The sequence below is a fragment of the Amblyomma mixtum genome, chromosome 10 (genome assembly GCF_055824585.1).
Source record: "Amblyomma mixtum isolate Tamu chromosome 10, ASM5582458v1, whole genome shotgun sequence".
Lineage (NCBI taxonomy): Eukaryota > Metazoa > Arthropoda > Arachnida > Ixodida > Ixodidae > Amblyomma > Amblyomma mixtum.
In genome coordinates, this window is record NC_143021.1 from 4405730 (window position 1) to 4427812 (window position 22083).

Sequence of the window (22083 nt, forward strand, 5' to 3'; positions counted from 1 at the left end):
AGTTTTTGCCTCATAACTCGAAAGAAGTTTTAAAGAGTGCATGACTGACAGAGAGGGTCAACAGTGCCCCTCGCCAGTTGTCGTTTGCTTGCTTCAAGCTTTGTTTTCTCACTCAACGCGAACGAGTCCTTCTGTGACATATGAATATTCGTGACATCGTCTTCAAACAGTACTCTCGTCTTTAGACTGGAGGAACTGTGATGAAGTCGTGAAAGAAGTTACGCCGAGGAGGCAACAAAATGTAGTCATTGAAACATTGCATTTATTTGTCATTTGTAAGAAAATACTTCAAGTGTTTTCGCACACAAGTACTGGCCGGGGTCTGACACCACTGAGCTTGCATGCGTGATGCATAGAAGTCTTCAAGCGACGACAGAAAAAAAGCCGCAGTTTGTGAGCAAGAACCAATCTAGTCTCTTGGTCTCCTGCACGACAAAAAGCATGTAGTGTTTAAACAAAACTGCCTTTGCTTCTATTATAACTGATTCGGCCTATCACAACCTGTGTTTTCCTTTGGGAGTTGTTTGTACTCTTTTATACGAGAGTTCTTTTAGTAACGTTTTTCTTTTGCTTTGGAATCACGAGACATCTTTTCATAAGCCCCAAAACAGCGGTGAAATCTTTGTAATTTATCTGTGCGGTCGAATGTATCCCGCAATGGAACATGCGGGATACATTGTTGGGCAAGTTGGTTCATGGCGATCGAACGTAGGCTGCGAAAGAAAAAAGACATCCATAACTGAGGACAAGAAGGGCAGACAGCGGGCTTTCAACCTCGGTGTATTAGACCGAGCGAGTTTACAAGTTTCGCAGTACAGGCTCAGAACGGCATCGCAAGTGGATAGATATTGAAAAAAGCAGATGCCGCGACACCGTGCCGTCGAAGACACGAACCCCACTATTATACGTGTAACTGATACAGCCTATAGCTCTTTTCTTGTGAAAATATTCTCGGAGAAGTCCTCGTGCTGTGCAGAATCATGATTTTTGTTTTTGATAGACGCTTGCCTTTGCTTGCCAGCCGATGTTTCGATAGGTGGCGCTGCTCCTAGACTCATTCTCCGAACTGACCTCTGATGATCACAATTGTGAACTTTGATATAATGGCTTGTGTGTCCTACGTAGATTATGCCGCATGTCAGTAATATCTAAAAAAAAACGCTCAATTGGCAGTCCGCATAAGGGTTGTGCTTTTTGCCTCAGCGATTTTGTTTCAGTTCGATGGAATCTCGTCCAATTCATGCGCATAGGCGGCTGAGCTTACAAAGCACCGAGAATACTACGCCGACACCGCTCTTATTCCCTTCGTCTTTCAGGTTGTGTGCAGCGTTGTGGACATAGGCAACTACTAGTGGCTTTTTGGTTGTCTGCATCGCCCTTCTGTTTATAAAGCGCCTTTCACTTTGCCAGCGTTTCAGGAACTGCCAGCACGACCATATCAAGAAAACCAGCATCCCTCAGAAATGAAATCTGAAAGCCGAAGCTGCAGACATCTTGACATGCATTTGATGGCGTGAACATGACATACAGTTCGCATTGGTTAGCATGAACGGTCAGTTAGACCCTAAACTAGGCGCAATGTCATCTACCGGAATATTGCCTGGGACAGTAATAGAAGACTATACCAAAAAAAAATCAGGATTCTGCTTATGTGCAAAGCCAAAGCAGAACGAGAACATCTCGAAGCGTGTATTTTACCAAGAAAAGAGCTGCACGCATTATCAATGACAAGTGGATGAGACTTATAATAGTGAAGTACGTTTCTAGAAGGTACGGTGTCGTGACTCCCCCTTTATTAATAACAACGTTCGGAGCCTGTGCTGCGCAAAAATGTATGTCACTTGCTCGTTCGAATAACTCTAAGTTGAAAGTTCGCGCTGGTCCCTTTTTGTCCTCTCTCGCGAATATATCTTCTCGTGAATATATATAACCTACCTTTCCATCTGATTAAAGATACATCTTTAACACCATGCTGAGCCTGTTTTCCTTTCTGTTTTTGTAAACAACCCTCATTGTGTTTGCGAAGCGAAGGGAAATAAAAAAGTGGATTCTTCTGACCGCATGTTGTGGCCACTATTGTGGCAGCAGAAGACATTGTTCCCGGTTACCGCTGTTAACTCGCCCTCGTCGCTTTTATTCCCTTGTACCAGGAATGGTCCCATGATGGTACTGTTCATATTAATAGAAATGAGTACAGGGCTACTATCAAAGGAACGTAGATGCCGCAGCTGGTCGCATGCGCGGAATTAGCTTTCGTTTGAGCTTGCGGAGTCTGGACGAATACTATGCGGTCTTCAATGGCCGGTGCAACTGGCGTCAGCTTGCGGAAGTACTCCACGAACGCGTCGATATCCTTGTCACCTGGGTGCAAAATAACGAAAAGTTAGTTTTATTTATTTATTTGTTTATTTGCCAATACTGCAGGCCCTTCTCGGGCCCATGCAGGAGTGGATACAAAGGATACAATAGAAGGCAACAAGTTGGGTACATATATAATACAAAATAAGAATTCATAATCATAGAGGCATCGTGGTGCTAATGATGCCAATTCAGGGAAACGAAAATAGCGGGTTCAGCACGAAACAAATATAGTTACAAAAAATAGAAAATGAAAGTCAGCATCATTGTTATATCACGGTGGCGTTACTGATGAATCACTGCTATTGACATGCTCTATGAATGATTCAACTAAGTTGCAGTTTACAGCAGTCGAGGTTAGTTTGTTCAGTAAGATATAGCCGATAGAAACAAAGAATATTTATCAGCGTTAATATGGCTTATGGGTTGATGAAGTGCTTTCTCATGGTTAGTTCTCGAAGAGTGACGAAATGGTTCCTGAAGGAATGCTTCTCTTGATATCTTCAAATTACCGTGATGACGTAAAACAGAAATTTCAGTCTTGATGTTGTTCTACGCTGTGCCTAGCTGTGGAGTTCTGCTTTGTGAAGTAGGTTAGATACGCTGGGATGTCTGGAAAAGTTTGAATGTAAAAAGCATACTGCTAAGTTTTGAATGCGTTATAGTTTGCCTATCAAATATTGCTGGTGTGGACTCCAAATAATGTCAGCGTATTCTAAGGTCAGTCTCACCTGATGTTTTTTATTATACAGCGCCAGTCTGAAGAAAATTAGGCGCCAAAGGGAGCAACGACTCGCGATGAAATTCTAAGAAATGGGAGCTAAACTCGCCAGAGTTAATAATCTAGAAAGTGATAACCCAACCGAAAAACACATACATCCTTTAGTAGTGAGAGCTGCGGCCTCTAGGAGTTTTTAACTTCATGCAGTAATTGAATGAAAACAAGACAGCACCTCCCGTAGGATTCCCACAAAGTCCGTTTCTTAGAATACGCTTTCTATATTCAATCGAGTACCGAGTATTGAGGCAGTGATAAAATTATTTTTCGTATTATATTTTATCTTCAGATGCTGCAGCATTCAACCTTCTAGAATAATCAACCAACAAAGGCGGAACATAAATCCACACATCGGATCAGGAATATTAGAGGATGTGAGGATGCTGAAAGGCTTGATAATTCCTGCGTAACAAACAGAACAATATTCACTGGGGCGGGGGGAGGTAGCTAGGCAACTTTTAAAATAAGAAACTAGTCATGAAACTCAATCTCCTTCGAAGGACCTCCAGGGAATGGTGACGAGCAGTTTTCGCGGTCACTTCTCTAGCGTGATTTCGGTAGTAGGTCGACAAAAGTATCACTGAAACGGGATTAACCGGGACATCATCACAATCCACCGGCGTCAGCTCTTGGAGGAACTCCTTCGAGGGGCATGAGTTATGTCCACCTATGGACTTCGTATGAGCACCATCGATCCTTGTTCATTTTCTCTTTGTCATGAGCTCCATGTTTCTCGCTCCTCAACATCGCCAGATGTGAACGAGAACAGAGATAAGAAAGGTGAGCTAGAAGAAGAAAATGGTGCTAATGCATAGTGCTACGTATCATCGTAGCGTCCGTTCTTTCGTGCAAGGCCGCAGAAAAGGGGTGTTATCATTTTTGTTCGTGACGCGAGAAGCGACCGGACTAATCTCGATTGTTCACAGCCATGAACAGCTGCATCTACGTGTTTCTAGATTACTCTAGATGATCTCGACCTGTTATCTCGAAGTTTCCTTGCAGGCTTTAAATTGAACGATGCCGCGAGCAGCGGGCATTCGTAGATCGACGATTGACGAGCACGCTTGTTGCTTACGTCGCCGCCGAGTGATTCAGTTATTTTGCGGGCGCAAGTCAGCCCTAATAAAGAGCTTCGTTTCCAAGACTGGCTGGTGTCTTCCTGACCACTGGACTGCCGTCACTACAACGTGACATCTGGTGGAGGTGCGGGGTACCCGCCCATCTTCCGGACACCCCCTACAAGTCGTGACGCCAGCCCTCTGAGTCATCTACCGCAGGACCCAACTCCAGTCCACCGCGCTAGGATCTGCGGCCTTGCACCGCGCTAGCCGACGCCTGCAAGGGGACGCACCAGAGTTCGGGAATCTGCCGGACCCTACCCGGAAGCGGAAGCCAGCCGCAACGTCTACCATGAGCTTGCCCAAGATGACGACTCCAATCATTCTTCACCAGCCCCGGGTGCCACCAACCTTCGACGCTTCGCCGGGCGCCGACCCCGAAGAATGGCTGGAGCAGTTCGACCGTGTGGCTATCTTCAACAACTGGGACGATGCCACGAAACTTAGGTACGTCTTCTTCGCCTTGGAGGGACCAGCAAGAATCTTGTTTGAGAATGAGGAAGCTATCCTCACGAACTGGGAAACCTTCAAGGAGCAGCTTCTGAAGGTCTTCACGAACGTCGTGCGAAAGAAGAGAGCCCAGCAGTTGCTACAGTCTCGCATGCAACATCCAAACGAGACCGTTGCAATGTACACTGAGGAGATGAAGCGTCTCTTCCGGCGTGCCGACGCAGACATGAAAAAGAAGAAAAAGTAAAGCTTCTTATGCGAGGAGTCAAAGAGCAACTCTTTGCCGGCCTCGTCCGCAACCCACCGAAAACCGTCGCGGAATTTGTAGAAGCATCCACGATGGAAAAACCTCTTGATGCCCGAGCCCGCCAGTATGACCGCCAACAGCGCGTTTTCTCAGCAAGCTGCCTGGACAACGCTAACAACAATGACCTGCGGGAGGTTATACGTCAAGTTGTGCGTGAAGAGCTCCGACGATTGCTGCCAACGGGAACACAGCCGCAGCTTACTTCGCTCGCTGACGTCATCCGGGGCGAAGTTCAGCAGGCCTTGGGTGTGACGCCATCATCCACGCAGCCTCTGCAGCCCCCAGGCATGACTTACGCCGCAGCAGTGCGCCGTCCTGCACCTCGACGACGGGACCCAAGCCCCTATCGCTCACAGCCAGCTGCGTTGGACCGCCGCCCTCTCGCCCCAACCCGCCCGTCCTACGAGCGCCGCACACAGACGAGGAAATGCGACGAGTGGAACTCCCTACCAGCGCCGTCCACTATGCTTCCACTGTGGCGAAGCCGGTCATGTCCTCCGGCACTGCCCATACAGAAGACTGGGCATCCGAGGGTTCTCTTACGACGCTCCACGACCCCGACCCGGCCAGCGACCAGCCGAAATCGAGGAGTTTTTACGTCGGGAGGAATACTCATCGCCGAGCCGCCTATCACGTTCCCCGTCGCCATCGTCCCCGCGCTTTGTTTCTCCTAGCCGAGGTTACGCCGTGCGTGGACGCTCCCCCAGCCCCCGAAGGTTAAACTAAATAAAGCAGCCTCTGGAGGTGAGGTTGCTTCTAAGCGCAATGACAAAGATCCTCCATCGACGAGTACGCCCACCGCAGCCTCACTACTCGACGAAGCCGAGATCGGACACCGAAGACAACGTTCAATACCAGAACGCCAACAAGTGACCTTGAAGTTACGGTCGACGGTCACGCGGTTACTGCCTTGGTGGACACGGGAGCTGATTACACTGTCATGAGTGGCCCACTCGCTGTCCGACTCAGGAAGATAACAACAACCTGGGATGGCCCTTTGATCCGCACCGCAGGTGGCAACCTGATTACGCCGTCAGGACGCTGCACCGCGAGAGTTCATGTAAATGGGAGAACCTATGCGACAACATTCCTGATCACACAGCAATGCTCGAGAGACGTGATTTTGGGAATGGACTTCCTGAACGAACATCGGGCGATCATCGACCTTCGATCTAAGTCGATTAAGCTTTCCACGGAAAAAGCCATACCTGTTGCGACGAGCGCGACTCATCACGTTGCCTTAAACGTCCTCGATGAAGCATTGAGCGTGCCGCCCCGATCAAGTGTTCTCGTCGGCATAGGTACTGGAGACATCGAAAATGCCGAAGGCGTTATCGAGGGGAACACCCAGTTACTCTTGGATCGAGGATTGGGCGTCGCGAGGGGAGTCGCCGAAATCCGAAATGGCCAAGCCCAGGTGTTGCTAACCAACTTCACCGAAGAATACCGGCATCTAGACAAAGGTACGACGATCGCTTTCCTCGACGAGCTGGCAGACATCAGAGACGTATTTGCCCTACCCGACGAACCCGCAGAACTATCTGACCAAGGCCATCAACCCACGTTCGACATCAACCCAGAATTACCCCGGAGCAGACAAGAACAAATACGCAGTCTTCTTCAAAGGTACACCGATTGCTTCTCATCAGCATCGAATGTGCGACGAACCCGGCTTGCCAAGCACCGCATTGTCACAGACGAACACGCACGACCACTGCGACAGAGCCCCTACCGCGTATCGCCGCTAGAACGCCAAGCTATCCGCAAGCAAGTTGAGGAAATGCTTCGTGACGACGTCATCCAGCCATCGAGGAGCCCCTGGGCAGCACCGGTCGTCCTAGTGAAAAAGAAAGACGGCACCCTTCGCTTTTGCGTCGATTACCGCCGCCTGAACAACATTACGAAGAAGGATGTCTACCCCCTGCCCCGCATCGACGATACACTGGACCGGCTGTGCAACGCTAAGTACTTCTAATCGATGGACCTGAAGAGCGGCTACTGGCAAATTGAAGTCGACGAAAGAGATCGCGAGAAGACTGCGTTCATCACGCCAGACGAACTCTTCGAGTTCAAGGTGATGCCATTCGGCCTCTGCTCTGCCCCAGCGACGTTCCAGCGAGTAATGGATACGGTGCTCGCAGGCTTGAAGTGGCAAATTTGCCTAGTCTACTTAGATGACGTTGTTGTCTTCTCCTGAAACTTTGAACACCACCTCAGAAGGCTTCGGATAGTGCTGGAAACAATCAAGTCTTCAGGCCTAACACTGAAACCAGAGAGGTGCCGCCTCGCCTACGAGGAGCTGCTGTTCCTTGGTCACGTCGTAAGCAAGGATGGAGTTCGCCCAGACCCCAAGAAGACGGCTGCGAGCGCAGAGTTTCCACAGCCTAATGACAAGAAGGCTATACGCAGATTCCTTGGATTGTGCGCTTATTACCGGCGATTCGTCAAGAATTTTTCGCGCATCGCTGAACCTTTGACCCAACTTACCAAGGCTGACGTGCCTTTTAAATGGGAAAGGCCGCAAGAGGAAGTTTTCAAAGAGCTGAAGCGCCGCTTACAGTCCCCTCCTGTGCTCGGGCACTTTGATGAAAACGCCGAAACTGAAATCCATACCGATGCAAGCAGTGTTGGCTCAGGAGCGGCCCTCGTTCAAAAAAAAAATGGAAGACAGGAGAAAGTTATCGCGTACGCTAGCCGTTCACTGTCGAAAGCCGAGGCCAACTATTCCACCACCGAGAAAGAATGTCTCGTCATTATTTGGGCCACGTCGAAATTTCGCCCCTACCTGTACGGACGACCATTCAAGGTTGTGAGCGATCACCATGCTCTGTGCTGGTTGGCCAATTTGAAAGATCGCTCCGGCCGCCTTGCTCGTTGGAGCCTGCGTCTTCAAGAATTCGACATAACTATAGTCTACAAATCTGGCCGCAAGCATTCCGATGCAGACTGCCTATCCGAGCCCCCGTAGACGCAGCACCGGAAGAGGAAGACGACGACGCTTTCTTAGGACCGGTAAGCGCCAGCAGTTTTGCGCAGCAGCAGCGCTCGGATCCTGAGTTGCGAAGCCTAGTTGATTATTTGAAAGGCAAAACCGCATCGCGTCCCCGAGGGTTCAAGCGCCAACTGTCGTTCTTCGTCATTCACAATAATGTCGTCCTGAAGAAGAACTTCGTGCCCAACAGGACAGTGCATCTCCTTGTCGTGCCCAAAACTCTCAGGCGACACTGCTGCAGGTAAAGCAGCAGTGTCGCCTTCATAGGCAGTGCTTATCACCGCACTAATTTTCTTTACATCCTCCCCTGTACGCGCACAATGATTGCAGTATTTATTTTTATATTTACAGTGCCTTTTGGGAGCAATATTGTGGGAGTGATACAAAGGCATAAAAACATTTTCGCACAGTTGACACGCTATATCAAATGAAAAAAAAAGAGAAGAGAACAAAAATACAATGCAACGCATCCTGACCTAAGAACAAACGAGTACTAAAGGAGACCTCAAGAAGGCATAGAAAAATAAAATTGTCATATAGCCGTAACTGACTTGGAAACACGATACATTCTTATCCAAAAACAGTCAAGGGAAAATGGCAGCACACAATAGCGCTCGAAATTGCAAACTGTATTTCTGAGGTGACACAAACAATAGGGAAAAAACGCATAGCTTTCAGACGAATATTATTATTGTGAAAGCATTTATAGGCTATGTCGGCGGGGTCGCGTCACCAAAACATGTCCGCAAAACGTGTCCGCAGCAGTTCCGATGTTCTCAGAAAGGGCAGCATCAAACGATTAGTTGTGAGCGATAGAGGATGGCGTGAGGATGCAGCGTAAAGAAAATTATGTCGATAGAATGATTACGTTGTAACGGCCTTTATTGACAGTTGTGAAGGCCGGTTAGAGCGAGCAAGGACAGGTCCGGTCCCAGAACAGTTCACGCTCTCGTCTCGCGCCTCGCGTCGGCTCTGCTGCTTCAGCTGCCGATCGTCGACTTCTCGTCAGGCCCCTCGCGTCGGGTTGCTGCTCCATCTGCTGATCGTCTTCCTCTTTACATTTGGCCCCGAGGAAAAAAAAGCCATCCTGGCGATTTAGGATGTCAACACGACGCAGGGGTCGTAGTGCGGCTTCAAACGCGAAACGTGGACGGTCTCGCGCCCACGTCGTCGGAGATCGGGTGATGGCGTCACGGGCTCAACGATGTAAGTGACGGGAGAAGTGCGCTCAAGGACACGGTAGGGTCCGTGGTATTTTGGCAGCAACTTGCTAGAGAGACCTGGTGCAGCAGAAGGCACACGGAGCCAAACAAGGCATTGCGGCGGAAAAGTGTCGGTGCCATGGGAGTGGTCGAAGCGATATTTCTGGAGCCCTTGGTCGTCGGACGTGAATGACCGGGCGAGCTGGCGGCACTCTTCAGCGAGTCTGGAGGCTTCAGATACGGTTGTGGAGTCCGACGAATCAGGATGATAAGGAAGAATAGTGTCGAGCGGCGAGGATGGTTCACGGCCGTACAGAAGGAAGAATGGTGAGAAACCAGTAGTGCTCTGCGTAGCGGTGTTGTAGGCATATGTGACGAAGGGAAGGACGACGTCCCGATTAGAATGGTCGGCCGCCACGTACATTGACAACATGTCACCTAATGTTCGATTGAAACGTTCAGTCAAGCCGTTCGTCTGGGGATGATAGGCAGTAGTGGTGCGGCAAGTAATGTTGCATTGCTGCAGGAGAGATGAAACGACGTCTGACAGAAACACCCGCCCACGGCATAAGCCAATGAAACTGCGAAGCTCCTTCATCGTAGAGGGCTTCGGGAACTCAGAGACGGCACGAAGCTTTGCTGGGTCAGGAAGGACACCTTGTTTTGACACGACGTGGCCCAAAATCGTCAACTGGCGAGCAGCGAAGCGACATTTCTTTAAATTCAGTTGAAGTCCAGCTGCCGCGAGGCATCTCAAAACGTGCTATAGGCGAACGAGGTGCGTCTAGAAATCTGGGGAGAAAACAACGATATTGTCCCAGTAACATACGCATGTTTTCCATTTCAGGCCGCGCAGTATGGTGTCGATCATTCGCTCAAAAGTGGCAGGGGCATTGCATAGTCCGAAGGGCTTGACGTTGAATTCATGCATTTCGTCAGGCGTCAGAAAGGCTGTCTTGGGTCGGTCATCGTCGACCATCGGGACTTGTCAATACCCCGAACGTAGATCTAACGATGAAAAGAATTCAGCTCCCTGCAGGCAGTCAAGTGCGTCATCAATGCGGGGCAGCGGATAGACGTCTTTGCGGGTGATTTTGTTGAGGCGCCCATAGTCAACGCAAAAGCGGATAGAGCCGTCTTTCTTGGTGACAAGGACGAAAGGGGAAGCCCAAGGAATGTGCGATAGTTGTATGACGCCACGCTGTAGCATGTCATTCACCTGGGCGTCGATAACCTGGCGTTCGGCGGCCGAGACGCGATATGGGCGTTGGCGCAACGGCGAATGGACGCCAGTGTCGATCCGGTGGGTAAGGGCTGAGGTGCGGCCCAAACTGTGGTGAGAGAAGTCAAACGGTGACCAAAACTTATCTAGCAGGGCCGCAAACTGGGGCTTCTCTGGTGGCGAAAGGTTCGCGTCGATTGAGCCCGCGAAGACTGCCTCGGGAGCGGGATCAGGAGACGGTGAGGAGGAAGTAAGTGAAGACACTTGCAGGTGGCAGGAGTCAGCCTCAGAATGGTCCCAGGCGACGACGGAGGCGAAAGGCTGGACACATCCCAAGCATTCACCGCGAAGAAGAGTGGAGGGGCACAAGAATGGATTCGAGAGGGGCAAGGCGCTGCAGCCGGCTGAGACGGTAAGCACGGCGAATGGCAGGGGTAGACACTGGCGAGAAGCAAAGGAGACGGACGGGATGAAGATGACAGGGCCGTTGGATGCAGAGTCGCAATGAACAGAGACGAGCACAGCAGAGCATGGCGGGATCATGACGTCATCAGCCACAGTCAGCTTGGAGCACAAGTTAGTGGAAGCGTTTACCGAGTCGACGCCGAAGGGAAGAAGAGCGACTTCGGAACAAGTGCAGTCGATGACAGCGTCATGTTGGGAGAGAAAGTCCCAGCCTAAGATGACGTCGTGAGATGGCGATGGGAAGACGATGAATTCAACAATGTACAGAACGTTCTGAATAGTAACTCGGGCTGTACATGCCTCCAAGGGCGCGATAAGTTGCGAATTAGCGGCGCGAAGCATAAAACCACATAGCGGAGGCATCACTTTTCGTAACTGGCGGCAGAATTTCTCACTTAGTACAGATACAGCAGCACCGGTGTCCACAAGCGCGAAAGCATCGGTGCCCTCCACAGAAACCGTGATCAAATTGGTCGGAGAAAGTCGAGGTCTTGAGCTTGGCGACGAGCACGCAGTTCTTGCCTCCGGAACTGCGGGCACTAGTTTTTCGAAGGGGAAAGGGGACGACGGTGCATCGGGGAAACCGAGCGGCGACGCGGAGATGGAGAACGGCGGCGAATAAACGGGCTGAGATCGGAGGAGCCAGTGGTGTCAGAAGGCGAAGTGTGGTGAAAAGGCTGCGGAGGGGCGTAGGCGTCACCCCGAGGGTCGGTATCGGCATCAGGGGCCAAAACTTGGCGGCGGAAGTGACGCATCACGTGGCCAGGATTGCCGCAGGCATAACAAATGGGTAGGTTGTGGTGTCCGCCATGGACGGAAACGTAGGGGTGGTGGCCGGGCAGGACGAAATGGTGTCGACTGCGGTGGATGTTGGTACGAAACGAACGTGTCTGGGCGGGGACGCCTGACTGCTTCAGCGTAGGTAAGTGGCGCAGCGACGGGGCGGAGAGGAAACCGGTGGCAGGGCCTCGGACACTTGCTCCCGAATCACGTGCTGAAATGTCGAAGGTAGGTTAGAAGGACTCGGAACAATAGGAAGAAGCGAAAGCTGCTGCGCAACCTCCTCACGGACAAACTGCTTGATCTGGAGCAGTAGCGAGCTGTCTTCTGTCGTCATGCTGAGGCTCGTAACTGTGTCTGTCTGTGGAGACGGCTGCCGAGTGAAAACGCGCTGTCGGCGGAGCTCATCGTAGCTCTGGCAGTGGTCGAATATATCGGTGACAGAGGTGACGTTCTTGCCCACAAGCAGATTGAAAGCGTCGTCTTCGATTCCTTTAAGGATGTGTTTAACTTTGTCGGCCTCCGCCATGGACGCATTGACACGCTTGCAGAAATTGACGACGTCCTCGATGTAGCTGGTGTATGATTCACCGCTAAGCTGTGCACGAACGCGAAGACGCTGCTCGGCGCGAAGTTTGCGTACTGCCGGACGGCCGAAGATGTCGGAGAAAAACTGTAGCGCTCGAGACGAGGACACAACGAAGACGACAACACATGGGCTAACACGTAGCGCATGTGTTGTCGTCTTCGTTGTGTCCTCGTCTCGAGCGCTACAGTTTTTCATCATGAGCAGCCAACTGGCCCAAACATCTACCCTGATGTCGGAGAAGGTGGTTTTAAATTCGATCCAAGTGGTGAAGTCGCATTCGTGGTTTTGGAACCAAAGGTGGGCAACGCCGGTCAGGTAGAAAATGACGTTGGGAAGCTTCATACTGTCGTCCCATCGGTTATGAGCGCTCACCCTGTCGTAAGACGACAGCCAGTCCTCCACGTCGTTGTCGTTCGTGCCGCTGAAGACGGCAGGGTCGCGCTGGCAACGGGTGCCGGCGAGGAGCCGGCTGGTTGGTTGGCGTTGGCAGGCATGGGGGTAGCGATGGTCGGGTTGCGTAGCTCCAGGACGGAATCCCGCACCTCCACCAAGATGTAACGGCCTTTATTGACAGTTGTGAAGGCCGGTTAGAGCAGGCAAGGACAGTTCCGGTCCCAGAACAGTTCACGCTCTCGTCTCGAGCCTCGCGTCGGCTCTGCTGTTTCAGCTGCTGATCGTCGTCTTCTCGTCTGGCGCCTCGCGTCGGGTCTGCTGCTCCAACTGCTGATCGTCTTCCTCTTTACAACGTAATTAATTAGAGCCAAGAATGTGGAAAAAATTGGCAGAGGCTCAGCTTGGTTAAGCCCGGAAATTGCGAAAGCAACTTCATCAGTTTCTTCAGCCCGCCGTCGTTTCCTAGCTTGAGCGAGTCGTTGCAGCCTTGCCTTGTGCATGTTGGACGACATGGCCTGGCTGAAACGCTCAGCGTTGTTACGCCGGGACGACTGCGACGAGCCTTGTCGGAGCCCGATACATCTCCGTCTGGCGTGACGTCATCAGAGCGAGCGCCTCCTCGCGGCAGCGCCGCGCAGCTGCTGCTCGGCGCACCGTGGTTACGCTGGGACGACCGCGACGAGACGAGTTGGAGCTCTGTCTCTCTCCGTCTGGCGTGACGTCACAGCGGAGGTCATGCTAAAGGTCAAACGGGGTTACACCGCCGGGACGACGCTGAAGGGCTCAAACTGCGAGCAGTATTGCTTTCTCAATAAAATCGTTGAAATAGAGCGGAAATCGTTATAGTCAATGGATGGGAAAACAGCCAACATAGTGTAAAAATAGGCAAAGGAGTGAAAATAAATTTTTAAATGACTTAATTATATTTGATAGGTGATAATTAATCGAACAAAAAGTTTTCATTGACATAGCTTAATAAATTATTTAACACCAAAACCACTGGACGGTTCAATACGCTGAACGTGGATATAGTAAGTGGACGGGAAAGCAAGCGCGCCACCAAATTTGTAATATCAAGCCGGTTGATGCAAATAAACAAAGGCATAATCAGAGTAAATAAAACATCTTCAATTGAAGCGTAAGATAATAACGCTACTAACAAAAATAATACGATAAAGCGAGGCAGATAGGCGACGAGTGCCGAGGGGGCGTCAATGCTTTCGCATTCTCCGAATGCGGGTCCCCGGAGTGATCTCGAATTTTTTTTTTTCAAAACAAAAGGCGCGAATTTTTAGAAGGGGGTGGCAGTGCTAAAATAGGCATTCCTTTTAATCATGTATTGCTTCGGGAGATGATTAGTTTTAAAATATACTTACACAGCACGTGCATTCTTGAATTTTCTCAGCAAATATCTAAACGAGAGAATTCATAGCTGGATATTTAAGGTGCACCTATTTTCGGAGGTTCCAGACGTGTGGATTTCCCTGTATCGAGCAGGCGAAGCTTATTGCCAAATATAAAATAAAATAAACAGATTCACAACAGCGCTACGGAACGAGGACAGAAGCGCTGTTGTGAATCTGTTTATTAAGCATGAACCAACTAGCCCACACCAGAATCCTCTTATAAAATAAAACACGACCTCTAGTGTCATGGTTAAAGAATCCAGCGCGAAAAGCGTGCTGTCCCGTCGGTTTCTTGTGTCGCTGTCCTTGTGTTTCCACGCTAGTTGCAATGTCGCAGTCATTAACGAAAAGACAAGGACCAACGAAGAAGTGGACAGGACTGGCGCTGTCCAGCCCTGTCCACTTCCAGTCCAGCGCCAGTCCTGTCCACTTCTTCGTTTGTCCTTGTGTTTTCGCGCTGCATTCTTTAACCATGATCACTGACCAACAAGCCCAAACAGCCACTTTAGTTCATCTAGTGTCAGTGTGTTCGCATCCCCAGATCCCAGAGTGCGCACCTACCATCAGACATAGCTCTGGTAACTGCTTACAAAGTGCTTCTAGTCAAGTAACACTTGTTGCTGGGCTAGTCAGTGCATTATTATAAGTACAAAAGTTAGCGCAAAACACAAGAGACTCACAAAAAAGGTCGACAGGACAGTAGGATAGCGTGTTGTCCTGTCCACCTTTCTTGCGAGTGTCCTGTGTTTTGCGCGAACTTTTGTACGAAGAAAAGCGCTTCTAAGTCATGGAGTGCTACAGTGAGATATGTATGGCATGGTTGAAGATATACTGAGCAGACGGTAACTGTTTTAAAATGAAAGACAGTGGATGCAACTGCGTCGTATTTCGTTTGGAGCTTGATTTCGTGCGTTACAACACCCTTGTGGACTACATTATCAACACCTCCACAGACAGCCTGCTCGCCAGCTGCGGTCACATCGGAAAACTTTACTTTTTAAAATTATTTTTATGCGGAGGACCTAACTTTGTCCACTATAGGCACAATGCTACAGGCGACAGCGAATTTAAGAGTGCTGTTGTATTAGTATACTATTTATTATTCCGCGGCACTTCCAGTTATGGAATGCCTGCCAGATGAGGAATGCCACAATTATGTTGGAGAGATGTACTCAGAACCTTGGTTGGTCTTTATTTGTTGGTGGCCAACTTCTGGAACTATATTTTCGCTCAAGAGAGTTCTGACTTGTGTCCTGAGCTTTCGGGGCATCTGCCACGGACGCGAGTGGCTTAGCCCCACTGGGTGTGGGCTGGGCAGGTGCCGAAGACTGATGTGGTGCGCAGCACTCACGCACCACGTCGGCGAAGTTTCCATGGTGCGAGCACGAAAATAAATGTACCTCTTGAAAGTCCATAGTGTCTTCTTGCTTCATGAAACGTTATAATTATTTGTTTTTTTTTCTTCCAGGCGCGACACGACCTAGAATAAGTGGCGTGATAACCTCCATTCTATAACCTTTGGCATTTGAAGCAACGTCTAGAGTTCGGAACATACGGTTGGACGGATATTTTTGCGTACCCCACTTCCATTGACTCAGGCAGGGTGCAGGAAGCAAAGGTAAGGACCAGGTGTTCGGTGAGAATTTCTTTGTCTTCTTTGCCGATTTTGTTTTGTTGTGTTAGGTTTAGTGCTCAAGGTGTAACAAAACTGCTTTCTGCAGAATGTTACGAAGAGGCGAAAAGCAACGGTTCTATAAGGGCCTAAAATTTAGTTGCTACTGCCTCGTGATGCTGGGCAAAGAAATTTTAGAAATGGCTAGTATTGAAGCCTTTAAAGAAGGTCTAGTAACCTCAGCGGCCATCCTTGGCTGGGCAAGGATCCCGAGGCTCCCAGCCAGTCAAGTAAAGACCTCAGCATTCTTCTCAGGAATGAGAAGACGGCTGAGGTGTACAAAAACAGAAGCAAAGCAGTAGATCGAAATTTTTAATCTCAAGAAAATCTTAAAAAGCTATAAACACAGGATATGTCAACAATTGCATTGTTGCTTAAGACTGGTGTTGGTTGAAAATGAGTGCATTATTTGTAAAAATGAGTGAACTTTCGCGCATGATAATATAATGCGATTGGTTGTATGTTCATCTGCACATTTTTCAAAAACTAGTTTCTTTTGTTCTGTCAATAGGAAGTTGTGTGTAAGGTGTGCGTGTCCAATGCAGAGACGACATACTTGCACACATTTTTCAATGTTTTTCTTCATTACTTCCTTAAGTACATTATCAATGGCTGAATCTTCTGCCCTGAAAACTAATGCGCACTCAGGTAGCCTATTTTTCTTCTTTCCCTAGTATTACCGCTCTCCAAACGTAGTGTACGTGTTTTAGAGCCGTCTGTGTGAAAATTTGTGTAATTCTTGTACTTTTCTTTCATTGCCAAAAACTCGTGCAGTACATATTCTTGTGAAGTTTGCTTTTTGTGGATGTGTGTGAACGTAAGGTCGCTTACAGAAGGGAAGATGTATCAAGCTGGCAGTCGGTGGGGTCTCAGGGCAATACTGAGCAGTGCATGTGCACAGTATGCCTAGTTATTTGCATTTTTCTTCACAGCGGAAGAGGAGTGGTCTGATTGCTTGGGGTTTGCTGCTAAACAGTTGTTTGGATAGGCACTTTCTAACTATGGGGTACAAGAGGTGTTTTGGTAGTGAGCGCGTTTTTAGTACGTATGCGCATCTGAGCATCGTTTTCTGTCGGCGAAGGGTGGCTCATTGCACTCAAAGTAGACACTATTTATGAACGGTTTCCGGTATTCTCTACTTCCAAGCCGCAGACCTGAACTATGTATTGGGCGCAATCTCTAAAATTAAGATGGCCCAGCGGAACCATACACTATGCACCCGCAATTTAGGCAAGATCGTACTGGAGCACGTTAACTGTGCAAAAGCCATGTCCTATCGGACCCACACCGTTCGTGTGAGGGCAGCTTAAAGACATCGGTAAGCTTTTTTCTACAGGTAGTTGATGTGTGGAAGGAACGTGAGCTTTTTGTCAAAAGCTATGCCCAGTAATTTGCGTTCTTCTTTTACTGATTATTCGTTTTCCCCTAGGTGTTCTGTAAACCTCGTTTTAGAGAAAACGTCACAGCTACTGTTTTCTGGGGAGAGAACTGAAATCTAATTCTGTCTGTGCATGTTGAAAGTGCGTTTATTGTAAATGTAGCTTACATGCTGATATGTTGGTTGATACGCAGGCCACCTGGAGATCGTCCACATAAACTGAGTACAAAACTGATTTTCGGATTATTTGGGCTGATTAAGAAATGCATTTTCACAAGAAAGAGTGTTGTACTTAGAACACACCAATGTGGCACTTCATTCTCCTGAACAAAGTTGTTTGAGATGGTTGAACCAAGGCGTGCATGAAAGGAATTCTTGGATAGGCAGTCTAGTATGCAGTTCAACATTGGTTGGTTGGTTTCTGGGGTTTAACGTCCCAAAGCGACTAAGGCTATGAGAGACGCCGTAGTGGAGGGCTCCGGAAATTTCGACCACCTGGGGTTCTTTAACGTGCACTGACATCGCACAGTACACGGGCCTCTAGAATTTCTCCTCCAAAGAAATTCAGCCGCCGCGGCCGGGATCGAACCCGCGTCTTTCGGGCCAGCAGCCGAGCACCATAACCGCTCAGCCACCGCGGCAGTTCAACATTCCTCCTCAGATGCCAAGCTAGCTAAGCCGCGGAGTACCGCTAACCTCCAAGTGGTATCGTATGACAGTGCTGTATGGGAAAGCATCTCGGAAAGTAATTTCGAGGAGAAATAAATGGTGCGCTGTCGAGCATGCCTTCCTAAACCACAGTGTTGAATGTCAAGGAGTTCAGGAGCATTAAGCACGAAGGTTAGCCTTATATTCAAAACGCTTTGAATAGACTTGGCGAGGCGGCTCGTAAGAGCTCTTGGTCTTTAACTGCCAGGGGATGTTGGCTGCTTTCTATGTTTCAGGAATCGCACTAGTCCTTTCGGCCCTGAATTTTTTATTTCGGTCGTAGTTTTCTTGCACCGCGTTTTGCAATGCCTAAGGCCCCATAACCACGCCGTAAAAATTTAAAGATCGTTGTGCGAGTATTAACTGATTTAGAGGTATGGTGTCAAAATCGTACATCAGGGCTCAATGGGTGTAAAATGCGAAAGGGGCCGTTTTGGTAATCGCAACCGACAAGAAAGAAATGAACGCAAAAATTTCCTATTTTGCTTTGTGGAGACCTCTAAAGACGCTTGTTTTTTTAATTTGTAAGGGATAGATGGTTTTTGCCGTTGCCGCAAAAGACGCCGCTCGCTCCTGTTTACCCTGCGTTTTGTATCAGCTCCTCGTTTTTTTTTTTTTTTTGCTGACAGGCTTGTGTTCCAGCTTGTGTACGTCACGTCAACAATACAGATGTTAAAAACTTGCATAGTCTTCCTGGAAGGCAACTGGAGACAAGATCATTGCTTTCCTCTAATCTGTAATGCCCTCCTCTATCGAGCTTTATGAAGCGCTTCCATCAGGCCCAGCGCGGAGCTCTGCACATCTAAGTTCTAAGCTTGCGGAAACATAATGCATCTGGTTTGCACCTGTTTTCAAACCAGCTGTTTGCTATAAAAGAATTCATAAAGTGGAAGGTAATGTCGTCCTGTCTGTCTCTTCAGCGAATGCTGTTCTGTACATGTGACAATAAATTCCTCCTCATCCATGAGTCCATGAGTTCGGAATATCCCTCCTCATATTGATTTGGGAATATCCCTCGGTCGGGGAGAAAGCAGAAGCTGTTTATCAGCACACTAAATACGCTTTCTCAAGAAAACATAGCCAAATACTCTGCATTGTTCCTAGCATCGAGGGTGCGCCTCAAGTGCTGCACGAGCGGTGGTGCGCGAGTTGCAGTGTGAATACCCCGGTCGCTTCTTGCAGCTCAGAGTCGATGCTGACTGGAGGAGAGCGGTAAAAAAATGGAATAAAAGCGCTAGGTCAGGCGCGCATTTATTCTCTATATTCCATTGGTCCGGTTGCTGTTCGCTGACATCCGCATGGTCATTTCCAGGCTCGATCCGAGTATTCACCTTGTATGATAGCGAAAATTTATTTCTTCCAATTTATCAAAAAGATAATTTTACTCGTTCATCCATTATCTGCAATGAACATTCATGTCAGCAGTCCAAAACAGCGACAGCAATACGCGCGACGATGAGATGTAACATTTCATCGTCGCGCGTATTGCTGTCGCTGTTTGCCGAGCACGCTCGCTCTCGTTCTGCATCAGAACTAAAAAGCTCCCAGAAGACGTCATCGCCTTGTTTGGAGGCTTCCTGCCGCCAGTGGGACACGGCGCTCGTATCTGCAGGATCTTAAGATCGGAATGGCAAAGACAAGCTCGTCTTGACAGAACATCCCTATCCGTACAGCTGCACAAAAACCTGGAACCCACGACGGCCAAGCGTCAGCTTGGAGAGCTCTTGCTCACCGCGGATCGCACAGCTGAATTCCTGTGGCAACAAATTTTGGTCCGCGCTGTGTGTGTCTTTTCTATCTGTGTCCCTGTCTTTTGCGCTGTTTTAAAGAAACGGCAGAGGTCTCAAGAACCTCAAGAAACGGGCTGATCTCCACCTCAACCTTGATAACCTACAGTTCCTCATCGCCGTGTTTGCCCTTTAGGAACATGACACCGGTGCGAAATTAACAAGCTACACTACATTGCAACACAACCAGCAGACATGTACATTTGTTCCGAAGCAATATACTGCGTAGAAAGTTAGACTCCCCACAACACTGCCTTTCCCATACAGGATGGTGTCAGTGTTGCCCCTAAAGCGGTGTGAACCACCTGTACACATTCTAAACATTTACTGCTCCCCCACCTTAAGAACGCCACGTGCAATGAAATTTTTAGACAAGATATGCAGGTGGCGGGAAGGGAGCCATTCCTGATTGTCGGCGAAATAAACGTTCCGTGCGCGCTCTGGAGGTACCGCCGGGAGGACACGCGCGGGAGGAAGCTCTCGGAACTTGTTCCTACACTTGGACTCACCCTACACACTGACCCCGCCAACCCAACACGTGTCGGCAATTCGATTCAGGGAAACACTTTGCCGCACCTCACATTTACATGCAACATACGCCATGCCGACTGCAGAATAGAGAGGACACCCTCGGAAGTGATCACTGTGTAATCAACACAACCATTTACATGCGTTCCATGGAACGCCCACTAAACAAGCTCGCGTCCCGGACTGGACGACTATCCGCCCCTCTCTACCAATCGCAGACTCCCTCTAGCCGGGATTGGACGGCTAGTCCAAATCGCTCCTGTCAGCACTAACACAACCAGAAAAACAGATACAGCTCACAGAAACATAAATTGAGATGGACAACCACCTCCTCCACTGTTGGGAAGCCGGCGCAGCCTCACCAAACGATGGAGGACGCAAAAACATAACAGACGCTTCAAGAAACGAATCCTCGAAATCACACGGCATGCCGCGGAATATCCTACTCAGCTAGCCGGCACTAAATAGGTGGGCCGGTGTAACACAGATGCGCGCCAGATGTCTGGCCGCAACATGTGGTGCTTGTTCAACGCTCTCATTGATCGAACACAAACACGCACGGAAACCCAACGCCAGTTGCATAGGGCTTTGTACAACTTTACAGGAAGGACAACACAGCTAGCGCACACGCTAAGGGAGCGATATTTGAGCACAACCAAGGGCCCCCGGCCGGCCGCGTACTCGCATGCAGGCGAAGAGAACGCGGAGCCGGACATCCCGCTCCAGCTCCACGACACCCGGCGGCCTTAACTAATATGACGCTGCAGGTGTTTGCAGCGCACACGAAACACGGACGGACAGAAAAGGGAACGAAACACAGCGCTGACTTTCAACTGAGCTTTATTAGAAAAATAAGCGACTTTTATACAAAAATTTTAACATGTGACTCAGAAGATGTCAAAGCGTCCTACTACATGTGCCATCTAAAATCACTGATAAAATCACTGAGGGTTTTTATCTAGAGTATCAGTGATTTTAGATGGCACATGTAGTAGGACGTTTTGACATATTCTGAGTCACATGTTAAAATTTTTGTATAAAAGTCGCTTATTTTTCTAATAAAACTCAGTTGAAAGTCCGTGCTGTGTTTCGTTCCCTTTTCTGTCCGTCCGTGTTTCGTGTGCGCTGCAAACACCTACAGCATCAAAAACCAACTAGCCCAAGAAAAGACGATTCTAATATGACGCGCGGCACTGCACCCGGGCGCGACAAGGTGTTGGTCAAGTTCTTGGCAGACCTTGCCGACGTAGCCTACGCCGCAGTTCTCAAATACATCAGTACCATAGAGAATCCTCTCCCTCTCGACTGGAAGTCGGTTTTCGTGACCTTCATTCCGAAAGCCGGAAAAGCTATTGATATGGAGAACCTTCGCCCCATCTCCCGCGCGTCTTGTGTAGGCAAGCTGATGGAGACGATGCTATGCAACAGACTCTTCGACTTTCTCGAAACACCGCAAATTTTCGCAGGGACCATGTTCGGTTTCCGCCTTCACAAGTAAGCACAGGATATACTTCTGCAGCTCCTTACATCCAGCACCTTAAACCTGTCGAATGTACCCACAACAACAAGGTGGTCCTGGCCTTGCATCTTAAAGGCGCATTCGACAACGTCAAACACGAAGTAGCCCTGGACTACCTCAGTCAGACCAACTGCGGCCACAAAACATTTCATTACGTAAGACAATTTCTTGCACACCGCCAAGATTATAATCGCATAGAAGATGTGGAACACGGGCCATACATCATCGGCTCGAGGGGAACACCTCAAGGCGCGGTTCTGTCTCTCGTCCTCTTCAATTTGGCAATGCTTCATCTTCCCTACGAATTGTCTTTGCCCGGGATACATCACGCTCTTTACACGCATGATATTGCAATCTGGGCCACGCAAGGAAACTTGGGCCACATGGAATCCGGCCAGCAAGGAACGGCGACCAAGTAGACGACTACGCGA

General features: G+C 49.1%; 1 protein-coding gene across 2 annotated transcripts in view; it reads right to left on the bottom strand.

Annotated features, from left to right (window-relative positions):
• Nucleotides 1-240: 240 nt before the first annotated feature.
• The window catches only part of LOC149325017 (protein 5NUC-like), a 219060-nt gene continuing 197217 nt past the window's right edge, over nt 241-22083 (bottom strand). For both annotated transcript variants that reach the window (XM_089563149.1, XM_089563148.1), the window contains one exon: nt 241-2361. In XM_089563149.1, coding sequence (XP_089419275.1) covers nt 2174-2361 — 188 coding nt within the window. In that variant the 3' untranslated portion in view covers nt 241-2173. The remainder of the gene's footprint in view (nt 2362-22083) is intronic.